We start from the raw sequence: 12,543 nt of genomic DNA, 5'->3' as shown, positions 1-12,543 counted from the left end.
ATTTACCCCTTTTTCTTAACACAATTTTGGTCTGAAATATTATTTTTGAAAATACGTTTACAAAATAATCTTGACTGTACTGAATTAAAATGAAACACCCTACATTCATATATTAAAAAATTATACAGAACTATAAAATTACTTGAATAATCAAGAAGATGCATCCTTCATTATAAAAATTTAACTGAATCAATCTAATTGGAGCTACTTTTTTTTTCTTTTATATAGAGGTGTTCCCTAAAATGTATAAAATCAAATTCAAGTTTAGTACATAATTACATTGGTGGTATTGTAGACATTTCAACATTCAAATGCAACGTGTGGATGCAATCCATTTATCTTCTATGACGACCCAAATAAGCTTTACAGTTGGGACAGGTATGATGAACATCCATACACTCATCTATACAACAGGGAATCAAGCAGCAACCAAACCAACATCTAATATAGAAGAAAATAATGACATTATATATACTTATATAAACACAATGCAATCTGAATATTACTCATAATTACCCCAACAGTGCTATGATAACACCCGAAATATAAGCAATCATGCCAGGTTCAGTTTTTGTCACCGTATCTATTTCAGCATGGCAGTGTGGACAAATTGTATGAGTCGGCTGTGGTCCAACTGGGACAATAGTTGTGACTATAGTAGGCCCATTTGCATCTGCAAAACAACAGAAATAGAAAAAAGGTAATTAATAGCACATATATTTTTATCAATTATATTAATAAATTCAATATCTTTTTGACTTACAAGTTTGTGCTGGTGTAAATGGACTAGCTGGAGGAACACCTCCTACATTCTGAGAATAAGCAGGCGGTGCGTAAGGTGGTGGTTCGTAAGGCGGCGGTGGTCCGTTCTTATGCATGATTTCTTTCTATCTATTAATTAGATATTTGATAATGCAATGGATAATTTTGAAGAAGATAGGCTTAATTACAAAAATCAATTAGGCTTATTCAACGCATGTTTGTATAAAATGAAAGAAAAATACAATTATTAAGCTAATGTAATTACACAAATATTTAAAATATTTTACTAATTTAATTACTATATTAATAATTTAACATAGTATTCTATTAATTTAACACTATTATAATATTCCATTAATAATACAAGATCTTGTTAGGCAATATCAAAACAATGTATATAAATCTAAATCAGCACATGGACATTTGCATTTCAATTTGTATAATTAAGTAAAACGCAAAAAAATCATTATCAGACAAAGTAATCTAGTAACTAGTTGCCTATCGCTATATTTTAGACATGACGCGAGACGCTAAAAATAGATATTATCGCGAGGATACCAAAAAATTAGAAGAACGGTAAAATCTGCTGATAACTGTTTTCGAGTGAGACTGTTAGTTTAAAATTGTTTCCATCGTAAAACTTCGTTCAAAAGAAATATAAATGAAATGACAGGACATGGAATCTCAAGTAAAACAGCCTGCGACTCGCGTCGAAGGCCGTTATTCGAATACGAATGCCGATTGCAACATTTATTACGCATCCCGAATGATATTTCCGCCTTGTTAACGTCTGCATGTTACAGTGACGATAGCATGAATGTTGCAATAACGCATTCGCGATGTTGTAATTATTTATCTATCTCCTACATAAAGTGATAAATCCAACCTTTCGTTCGATTATCGGGTTCCCAACGATCGGTTTCCAGTGAAGACTGCTAGTACTGCTACGACTACTAGAGGCACACGTTTCATATGCAGAGCACTCACAAACGGCTCGAACTTTTTTTCTTTCTCTTACCTTGTGTGGATTTCCGACTTATCGGAGATTACGATAAATTCGCATTGCGTACGCCAGGGTGCGGCCTACTTGGCTCTAGAATCCTATAGTGCTTTTCACTCTATATTTTTTAGGCAGAACTGATGTGCACTTAGGGCCAATTTCACCAACGTCGGTTAAGCTAACCGACGATTGAAGTGTTAACCATGATTGGTTCATTCTGGTCAACGACAAATGCGATTGGATAATTCCATTGGAATTAACCGTTGGTTAGTCTAACCGACGTTGGTGAAATTGGCCCTTTTAAGTGCACATTAAGGCCGTTCAACACTCCAATCTGCATGTAATGCCTGGTTTATGCTTCAGGTCTTAATCCCAAGATCCTAAAATTCAACCAATAAAGCTGCCAGTTCTAACCGAAATTTGAACTCTATTGGCTGAATTTTAGGATTAAGACCTTAAGACCGAAGCATAAACCAGGCATGAAAGTGATATATCTTGAATAAAACGCCCATTGTATATTTCATCAAATAGCATAAAATGTATTGAGGATTTCACGATTCAACTCATTTCTGTATCTTTATTAAACATACACCTTTATTGCCTGATTTATATTTCGGTCCTAATCCTAAAATTCAGCCAATGAAATTAGATTTCGGTTAGGACTGGCAGTCTCATTGGTTAAATTTTAGAATTTTAGGGATAAACCCGAAGCTACCAAATAGACTATCGGAAAGTGGACCCATTTTAGGTTTCGAGTTCAGTTTCCGATTCTCAAACACTCGCAGCGCTCGTGAATTTAATCGTGTTGCGCATAAATGAGTGCGAGTTAAGAGAAATGATCATTCATTAATATCTCGGTTCGGATAGAGACCCTCTAATCAGAGTCGCGAAATAACGTTTCCAATTTTGATTGGTGCTGACATTTTTCAGCAAAAACCGGAAATAGTCATGGCGTCAAATTTAAGTCGACCTACATTCGCTGCCCATTTTGCTCTTTTTTCAGGATTACGAGGAAAGACTTTCATAATATAACCGTTTTTTACAGAATTATTGCAGTCTGGCGCAGAACAACCAGTCATTTTAGAAAATATAATTTTATGAAATACAGTGTTGATATAAAAAATATAATAATGTAATTTCTTTCTGATAACTGTATTTAGATTCACATGTATTAAGTGCTAATGTATTACAATCATAGTCTTTTCATTGCAACTGCGATGGTGCTCGTACGTGCAGTAGTATTATATTTTTCTTCATGCGTAATGTGCCCTACACAAAGAAAAATTCTATGCGTAACAGTGGGGGCATATTTGTTTATAGGTTGACACGGGCGCGCCTGTCCCCACAATAAACAACTTTCCCCCACTGTTACACAATGCACTATAATCGCTACTTCCGGTTTTTGTATGGCCGACCTAACCTTATTGACGTTATTTCACGACTCTATTAGAGGGTCTCTAGGTTCGGAGGGCAGAGCGGTACTTTTTATTGCCAGATTCGTTCGTTTCGCGCAAAAACGTGTCGAATAAGTGTATTTTTATCAAAATTTGAACTGAACGGGGTATTCTATACCTTTACCGAATTATAGAATGTTTAATATTAGAAATTGTTTGATAGCCTTAGTTGGGATTAACAGGAATTTGTTGACACGATCAATCCACGTGAATATCTTGTCGCTTGGACTTAAGTTTTCAGATGTAAATGCTCGATATTCAAACGCAGTTTACAAACGATTTTACTGTGATACTACGATCGACGAGAAAAATATAACGAGTGCGGACTTAAGAAGTCATAGACAAGAGTTGGATAAGAAGAAGCTAGATGAACTTTTGTCCGATTCCGAGAATTACAAGCGCTTTCAAATATTAGAATTGGAAGTAGACGTTTTGCGACACAATGCAGAAAGAGTGCCTAAGAATATTGAACCAAGAGACTGGTTGGTCCTGTTAAATGCAAGGGTTAAAGTAAAAAGAAAGTCAGCATTTTATTATTTTATTTATTTACTTTTTAGAAATTCTCTTTGAATTAACTTTGAAATATGTTTCTTTGTACAGAAAATACCTTGAATTCTTATGGCGCAATGAGAAAAAAGCGGAAAATGTCAAGGTGAAAAAAGAGTTGAAGAGGGCTGAAAGGCTTGCTAAAATTGAACAAGACTCTACCGAGGATACTGGTGAAATGAAATATGGTCTCTTGAACAATACACTGTTTTTGCGTATATACGAGACAACTATGAACCATTTCTACAATGGAAGATTAATTCAGAATATGATGTTTGAACCGAACATAGTGTTTGATTGTGGCTATGAGGACCACATGACTAAACGTGAGATACACAATTGCAGCAAGCAGTTATCTTTGGCATTTGCCCATAATCGCACTCATGTTAATCCTCTGTGTTTGTATTTTTGTAATTTCAACAAAAATGGATTACTCAAGCAGTATCTTCATCAAAACATGCCTAATTTGATGCAAGACGATTTTCCTGCCATTATAACGCCACAATCTTACTTAGATCTATTTCCAAAGAATCAATTAGTATATCTTACTCCACACTGTAGAACAAATTTAAGTAAATATGATCCAAATATGGTTTATATTATAGGTGCATTGGTAGATAAGGTAAGCTAGTATGCATTTTATGCATTCATTGCATATCCTTTATTAAATTGAATTTTTGTTTATAGGGAAATTCACAACCATTATCTCTGGCAAAAGCTAAAAAAGAAGGTATTCAGATGGCTAAATTTCCTATAGATCAATATCTTGAGTGGGGTGCTAGCTCGTCAAAGAGTCTTACACTCAACCAGTCAATTGACATAATGTTGGATTTGAGGCACACAGGAGATTGGAAAAAGGCATTAGAGAATGTGCCAGTTAGAAAATTAAAATCTTTTAGAGAACGTACATTACAAAGCAAAATGCAGAAGTCTATATTTTTGAATAGACTTCAGTCTCAGGAATCCATAACTCAAGATTTTACATTTCAAAACAGGAAACAGAATTAATTAATTTTGTTGTATATTATACTACAACAAATTATGTAAGAAATAATTACAAATTATTAAAAAAGAGTTTGTTATTTATTTCACTCTTTATATTTCTAAAAACTAATGGAATTAAATCTTTTTTAATACTATAAAATTATATAAAAAGATTATATATATATATATATATACACACACATAACAAACACGATGTTCGATCTGTTCTTTCATGCTTATTAAATTATGTTAAATTACGAAATAATTCTTACATGATTATTAATCTTTTTGTATATTTATTACTTTTTTTTATATTGCATGACATTTCCCTTTATTTCAAGAAATTAATAAAACTTAATGCTACAAAGAATATATAATAGATATATTTTATTATATAACACAATCTATATTTAATAAAATGGATACAATAAAAACATTTTTTAGACTCGTAATTGGTCGAATTCTAAAATAGGCATTTATTACGACACATGAAAAGTCATCATTGGTTGCGTTCAGCAGACTCGACTGTTGCGGAGCGGATCCATAAACGCTCGCTACTATTGGATGATCTAAAAGAATATACCAATAGCAGTGACTATTGTTTTTAGTTTGACAAAATTTTAGATGGCGCTATTGACGTCCATGAGTTTTCGAGGTACACAAGGTTTCGGAAATTCAATCTCCTAAAGTAATTTAATTTAATGCAACAATTATATATAAACTGATTATAAAAGAATATAAATATGGCGGGAGGGAAAAATAGTCAGACTGGATTTCAACCGGTAAACTAATACAGAAAATATTAAAATACGAAGAGTGGTATTGTTTCACACATTTGCAATCTAACCTGTTTTATAATATATATATACATATATTTTTTACAAGGATTCCGATGTTCATATAACTTATGAGGAACAACAGAAGATTAACAAATTTGCTAGACAAAATGCGAAGCTGGAAGATTATAAAGAAGAACTTAGAGTAAAGCAGGTAATCTGTTTAAAAGGATTAAAGATCGATTTTTTTTTAAGACACTGTTAACCTTATTTGGTCATGCAAGACTGCATGCATTATGGACATTAGTAATGCAAAATTAATAAAAATGCAATAGTAGCAATATGCAACCAAATTTTTATTATCATTTACTAATTATTTGCAATTGGCAGAACGAACTGAAAAATTTGGAAGATGCTTGTGACGAACTAGCTCTTATGGATGACGATGCAAAGATACCGTATTTTATTGGAGAAGTATTTATCTATCATCATCTTGAGAAAACACAGGTGATTAAATTATGTGATAAAGTATCTGTTTTTGTTCCTGCACTGTCTGAACTAGTGCACACTGTGCAATAAGTTAAAGTGAAACAAATATACGTTTGTTTCATTTTAACTTGTACTATGTGCACTAGTTCAGACAATGCAGGAACAAAAAGTAGACCTATAATTGTAATGATTTTTAATATTAGCTATATGAGAAGTATTAAATATTTTAATTTTTACTTTTTTTCAATGGTATTGGTATTGTTTTTTTTATTTTTATAGTTATTCAATCAGTATTGACAAGAATTTTTTTTTTAGAACTCTTTGGAAGAAGCCAAAAGTAAGAAAAAAGAAGATATTGCAAAATTAGAGGGCAAATGTGCAGATCTAAAGACAATCATGTCTCAATTAAAAACGCAATTATATGCAAAATTTGGTACTCGTATAAACTTAGAATCTGAAGAATTAGATTAATGTTTTTTGTCATTGATGCATTTATTATCATTGTATATTTAACATAAAAAATTTACATTGTTAGCATAATTAATAATTAATTATGAATAAATACATTTTTTAGTTTAATTATAATTAATAAATAATTTATATAATTTTATTTGTATAATACAATTTCCTTTGAGAGTTAATCTTTTTCTTACGTTAGGCCTTGCTCATATGGTGTGCAGGCTGATTATTTAATTGCTACTAGCATATATGAGACCTACAGTTTTTTTTAATGCTGGTTCCAAACAGTGGATTTTTCAAGGTGTTTCTAGGGATATTCTACAAGAATACTTTCAGGAGGTTACCAGCCTTTCTGAGAAGAGACATGAGCATAAATATTTTGAAAATATTAAATTATAATGAAACTCAATAATAAAAAAATAATAGAAAATAAATAATTTAATAATAATTTACTTTTGTTGATATTTTATATAGCAACTTACATCCTAGCTTAGACTCGTAGCCTATTTATTTAAATACTTCTTGCTAATATACAATACATAAAGTTTTTTAAAAAGAATCATTTGAATAATGTTCTTGATTGAGAATTCGAGATTGATAATATCATAATTACAAGGCTACAAGCTGTCTGGAACCTGACAGAGGATTTAACAAATTACAAGGACTTATAAATTTTTAAATGCTTTTTACAGTTATTTCCTTTAATAACACGTATTTGTATGTTGATAGCTTTCGTTTTTCGTCACAAGCGCGACTAGTTACTTTCAATAAATATTTTTCCAAGTAAGCTCTTGGATTTGTAAAAATTTACGAAGTAATTTTAGCCTTTTTGTAATAAATTTCTATATGATTTTATAATTACCCACTTAAATATACATGCTAAGTGACAAAATTGCGAATAAAATCTAGATCTTTTGTTAATAAGGACAACAAAGATAGAACTTTTGAATTCATTGTTGAAGTTACTTCTTTTGATATGTTCACTAAGTTATCGATAATTTGTATTAAAAGTAAATAATATAAGTAAAAGATAAATTTTATAAATACTGATTAGTAATATAGAAGACTGATGGTAGCATTGCCAAAGCTAATTAACTAAAATTATCAGTGGAACTGAGCCTAAATGTTAAGTAACACATACTAAATATTGCAGAGGATAGAAATGAAATTTGGATATTAGCCAATTTGAGATGTGCTTTCTGTGGTTGAACTAGTGTACACTTTTGGAACTTAAAGTGAGACAGGTATATGTTTGATGTTTGATGAAAACAAGAAAGAAAGTTCTAGTACAGTCTATTGCAGAAATAAAAAACCAGACTTTGTTCTCTCATTAGCATGGTATAAAAACGATTAGGATACATTTAGCAATTTTAAATTTTATTACACATTTTCTGAAAATAAATTTATAAACTATTTCTAATAATTAAATACATTGTTATGTGACTGTTTGTTACCATAATATGTTACAATAATTATTTGAGCCTTATTTTCATGATAGTGTTATACTGAATATATATTAAAAATAGTATATTTCAAAAGAGTTTAATTAAAAACATTTTTTAATATAAATTAAATAATTATACATAAGACACATTAATATTTACATGCATTATAATTAAGTATATTAATATAACTAAATTAAAATAAACGGATTTGAATTAAAAAATCGGTTTCAAAGTTAAAAAAATAGCAATAAATTCTCTCGTAGATTTAATCAATGTTCACACAAATATTTCTTTATAATTAAACTCTATTGAAATGTAGTCAAATATACAGTGATAAGTAAATACGACAACACTTGTATATTTATAATGCTCACTTACAGGAGAATTTCTTATTTATATTTTTCTTTTGGTCAGTCGTTTGTCACAATGAGTACTTAAATAATTCTTGCACAGCATAGTCTTTTTCTGTCATCCGGCTTGAGGTAAATTTAGTTTCACCGGCTTCAATGATCTCAGTACATGTTCTACCATGGCTTATTCAGTTACCGTCTAAGGTCAACTTTAAATATTGTGATCCATAAAATAATTACTACTGTGCTTACATAAAATACACATCTTGTTGCGGTTTTAATGCAACGAATATAAAAATAAAATTTCAGTGATAAGTACAAAAAATTGAATGTCACATAAATAATATTTTCTTTATTCTTTAGTACTCATAAAATTTGTTATATTATGTGTACATATATATTAAATATTAATTAATGTTATTGTATTATTATAAATTTAGATTTTCATATATAATTAAATACATAAACGTTATGCATTGTACTTACTGTGTTAAGAAGTAAATCTAGAATTATAAGAAAGGAAGAAGATTCTAATATTTTTAAGTATATATGCGCATATTATATTATATAATATACATATACATGTATATGTAAAATAATATTTGAAGAATTATCTACACGAAGGAATGGAGACGGCGAAGGAACTTGTATTAACTCTCAAGCAAAATAATAAGTCTCACGTAGGATATGGATTGCAAAAGGAATGCGAAGCTCTTGTTGGGCACATTTTACAAAATATGGTCAGATCCCAGATGCCTCCTCTGCATGCTGAAACAAAAAATAAGGAAGATTCTATTAGATACAGAGAAGAAGGTACGTATTTTATTTCCCATACATGCTGCAATACATTCTAACGAACAAATTTTCAGGTAATCAACACTTTGTGATGGGTGATGATCTTGAAGCTATTGAGTATTACACTCTGAGCTTGGCGTATGCCGACAGCGATGAACTCATGGCATACGCACATGCGAACCGATCCGCCGCTTTATACAGGAAACAATTGTACAAAGAATGTCTAATAGACATTGATGCAGCTTTGTCTCACGGATATCCAAAAGAAAAACAGAAAAACTTGAAAGACAGAGGGGATAAAGCGATAGCGGAGATAAAAAAGTTGCTGCAACTAGACTCGAAGGATATTGATGATCAGAGAATTACCAATGAACCGTATTTATACAACGGTATCGAGAAATCTGGTACAGTAGATATCGAGCACATAGGGAACAGGACAGTGAAGATAAACGATGAGGACATCCCGCAGAAACAAGGCATGGCAACTAACGAAAGTTATCTTCATTATGCCACGAAGATCCCTCCGCGGAAACCGAGATATTTGCAGGAAGAAAATTTCTCCAAGTTAATGAACGGCCCGAGCCAAGAAGTTCCCTCTGTCAGTGATGGCGTCATAATATCCTTCTCTGAAAGATATGGCAGACATTACATAGCTACACGGGAGTTTAAATCTGGTGATATAATCAGCATCGAAGATCCGTATGCACACGTTATCTATGAAGAACGGTGAGCTGTTAATTGAATTGTATTGTTTTAAATTTTCATTTGATTTGTTATCTCTATCTGTATTGTTCTCTATCTGCATTTTTTATTTGAAACAGATAAAGAAAGTAAGAATAAATTATTGTAAAAGATAATTATGGTATAGTAACATATACATAAAACATAAATTTATTTATTAATAAACTTTAAAAGTTCAGACAGTATTTGATGTGATGACCTCCTATAAATCTCTTCTCATCTTCTTTACTTTTACTTTCTTCTTAACATAAGTAAAAAACTGCCGAGAACCGATTCTTAGAATTCTTTCTTTAATTTCTTGAGATATAAATAATAGAATATGACTTTAATCGTTTAAAAAAATTATAATTCTGTGTAAAAGACTCTATGAGAAATTAAAGTTGCAAGAAAGGATTGATTTTGTTCAAACCATGGTTAAAATTTTAGAAATTAATTTAAGGATCACAAATATAAAAAGTATCACAAATATATGATAATACGATCAAAACGTAATTAATTATGTATAAGAAAAAACAAAATAAAAAAGATAATTCAAATATGTTCATTTATAAGGATAAGGAGTATAAATATAGGGGTAGTTTAGTGATTTCATAACTGCATTCTCCCTCTTGAAGAAAATTTGTATACTCGTTGTTTACAGGTATTATACACATTGCCACTATTGTTTAGCCAGAAGCTACAATCTAATACCGTGCTCAGGATGCCCGATAGCTCAATATTGCTCTGAGAATTGCAGGAAGCTGGCATGGGAAGCGTGTCATGAGACAGAATGTCCAATTCTAAAGTTGTTGACGAACTTGCTCAATGTTGACAAAGATAAAATAAGAATGATTTCGAAGATCATTCGATTGCTGATTGTAGTGACCGAGAATGGAACCAAAATTAAAGAACTGCAGCAAGATATGAAAACCGCGGAATCTAATTCAGGTCTATCATATTTAGTCTTAATAAATAAAATGGTTTTTTTTATATGGAAAAAAGTATTTCCTAAAAAGAAATAAATATTTGGTTCTATTAACAAAATGGTTTTTTTTTTTAAAGGAAAAAGATATTTGGTTCGATTAACAAAATGGTTTTTTAAATCGAAAAAATATTTCTTAAAAAGAAATAAATATTTGGTTCTATTAATGATTTAAAATATTAGTATATTGGATCCTTCATAATCACACAATTCTTTGATCCTTTCTATTGCAGACAATAGAACAGCAGGATTTACAGATACTGGGATATTAGACAGTTTTAGTGCCCGATCCGCACTGAGCCTGGCGACCAATATGACTACGAGACCGCTGATCGGAATCAGCGCCTTCGCCTGTATTTCGGCCCTTGCGGTGATTCTATTGGCTACGCAAACAAAATTTTTTTCAAAGAAATATGAGATTGATGATTTGAAGGACATCAGCGAATTTTCCGAGCTGAAATTTTGCGCCAGTATAATGTTTCGTGCTTGTGTGATAATGTCTTCTAACTGTTTTTCAGTGAGTTTCTCTATTTAGATGTATTCTTTATGTTTTTGAGAATATGCTGCTAATGAAATTATTATATATATTAATTTCTCCCTCTTTCTCAAGATATAGTTATATATTATCCTATAGATACAACAAGAACCAGGAATTGTGTCGGGTTCGGGATTATATGTAGCTCACAGTCTATATAATCATTCTTGCGCACCAAATACTTTTCGACATTTCGAGGGATTGACAATGATCACGCGTGCCTTAACACCTATACATCCCGGAGATCAAATATTCACAAGCTATGGCGGTGTTTACGCGCACATGCCACGATCCGAAAGGAAGCAAAAGATACTGCAAGATTATTTTCTCGATTGTGATTGTCCGGCGTGCGAAAATGATTGGTCGACGTATAATGAGATCCTGCGAGATCATGTTGGATCTATCTCAAAGAATAAGCAACTTGTGGAAAAGTTGACGCCTTTCAGGGAGAGATTACTCGCAAATATGTACGATATCGAGGCGGTGAAGGCCGTTCTTGATATATTATACAAGGAAGTTGATAAACATCCATGTGAAGAAATACTTCACGCGGAGCAGTATTTAAAGAGCTATTATTTGGGTAAATTTAAATAAATATTACAATTGTAATGCTTTATGCTTCAGCGTAGTCTTCGTACATCTAGCTTTGCTTACTAATTTTTGCTTTGATAATTCCTTGCTTATTAGTCCCTTGGGTGATATCTGCAGCTTGACGTAATTATGCACTTAATACACTACTGTTTACTCATTATTGTAAATAAAACTACCTTCAGCAACAATTATCGATATAATTTTTTCTAAACGGCTATTTTCTGCTTTGCTTATTGCTTTCAATACGCTGCGCTACAATAATTACACAGCAGTAAATACAAAACATATTCTTTTGAATTTCAGATCCATGAACTGTCAAGAAATATTAATGGTAAGATGACAATATATTGTTTGTGTAAAGAAATATTCTTTTCTTTAAAACATTATCTAAATGTTAACTTATAATTAATGAAACAATTTGCATCATGATCTTATGTTGCGTGAAATTTGCACGAAAATAAACTCAAAATAAATTTTTCTCGATAAACGTATAAAACTTTAACAGTTATTGTGAATATTAGGTTTTTAGACAAAACAAAGAGTTTGAATAGAGCATTGCATTGAATGGAGCATAAGCATTGTTCGTCCAACAATGCTTATAACACTGCATCTTCAAATTTTCAGTGGTTTTCCCTTAGCCTTTGTCTTTCACATA

General features: G+C 31.3%; 4 protein-coding genes across 5 annotated transcripts; 3 read left to right on the top strand and 1 right to left on the bottom strand.

Annotated features, from left to right (window-relative positions):
* Window positions 1-209: 209 nt before the first annotated feature.
* Window positions 210-1,809, bottom strand: LOC108772862 (cell death-inducing p53-target protein 1). The gene is made up of 4 exons (XM_018538504.1): window positions 1,649-1,809; window positions 764-891; window positions 517-673; window positions 210-441 (listed from the first exon to the last, which is right to left on the bottom strand). Exons 2-4 carry the CDS (start codon window positions 876-878, stop codon window positions 336-338), a joined length of 378 nt encoding a protein of 125 aa, XP_018394006.1. The 5' UTR covers window positions 879-891; window positions 1,649-1,809; the 3' UTR covers window positions 210-335.
* A 1,406-nt stretch (window positions 1,810-3,215) lies between these two features.
* Window positions 3,216-4,789, top strand: rswl (tRNA methyltransferase roswell). Its single transcript, XM_018538447.1, has 3 exons — window positions 3,216-3,737; window positions 3,817-4,384; window positions 4,450-4,789. Exons 1-3 carry the CDS (start codon window positions 3,352-3,354, stop codon window positions 4,768-4,770), a joined length of 1,275 nt encoding a protein of 424 aa, XP_018393949.1. The 5' UTR covers window positions 3,216-3,351; the 3' UTR covers window positions 4,771-4,789.
* Window positions 4,790-5,273: 484 nt separating this feature from the next.
* Pfdn4 (prefoldin subunit 4) lies at window positions 5,274-6,482 on the top strand. The gene is made up of 4 exons (XM_018538184.1): window positions 5,274-5,528; window positions 5,632-5,736; window positions 5,913-6,029; window positions 6,327-6,482. The coding sequence occupies exons 1-4, from the start codon at window positions 5,490-5,492 to the stop codon at window positions 6,480-6,482; spliced, it is 417 nt and encodes a 138-aa protein (XP_018393686.1). The 5' UTR covers window positions 5,274-5,489.
* Window positions 6,483-8,421: 1,939 nt separating this feature from the next.
* Window positions 8,422-12,227, top strand: LOC108772695 (SET and MYND domain-containing protein 4). 2 transcript variants are annotated; one of them, XM_018538284.1, is made up of 7 exons: window positions 8,422-8,580; window positions 8,874-9,078; window positions 9,135-9,786; window positions 10,442-10,728; window positions 10,996-11,279; window positions 11,397-11,877; window positions 12,192-12,227. In XM_018538284.1, the coding sequence occupies exons 2-7, from the start codon at window positions 8,892-8,894 to the stop codon at window positions 12,197-12,199; spliced, it is 1,899 nt and encodes a 632-aa protein (XP_018393786.1). In that variant the 5' UTR covers window positions 8,422-8,580; window positions 8,874-8,891; the 3' UTR covers window positions 12,200-12,227. The 2 variants fall into 2 exon arrangements, with proteins under 2 accessions (XP_018393786.1, XP_018393785.1); XM_018538283.1 differs by lacking the exon at window positions 12,192-12,227 and having other exon boundaries at window positions 11,397-12,070.
* Window positions 12,228-12,543: the final 316 nt, after the last annotated feature.

This window comes from Cyphomyrmex costatus, unplaced genomic scaffold (assembly GCF_001594065.2).
Source record: "Cyphomyrmex costatus isolate MS0001 unplaced genomic scaffold, Ccosl1.0 scaffold193, whole genome shotgun sequence".
Taxonomy (NCBI): domain Eukaryota; kingdom Metazoa; phylum Arthropoda; class Insecta; order Hymenoptera; family Formicidae; genus Cyphomyrmex; species Cyphomyrmex costatus.
The sequence above is the reverse complement of the archived record's forward strand: the minus strand, read 5'-3'. Positions and strand labels throughout refer to the sequence as shown.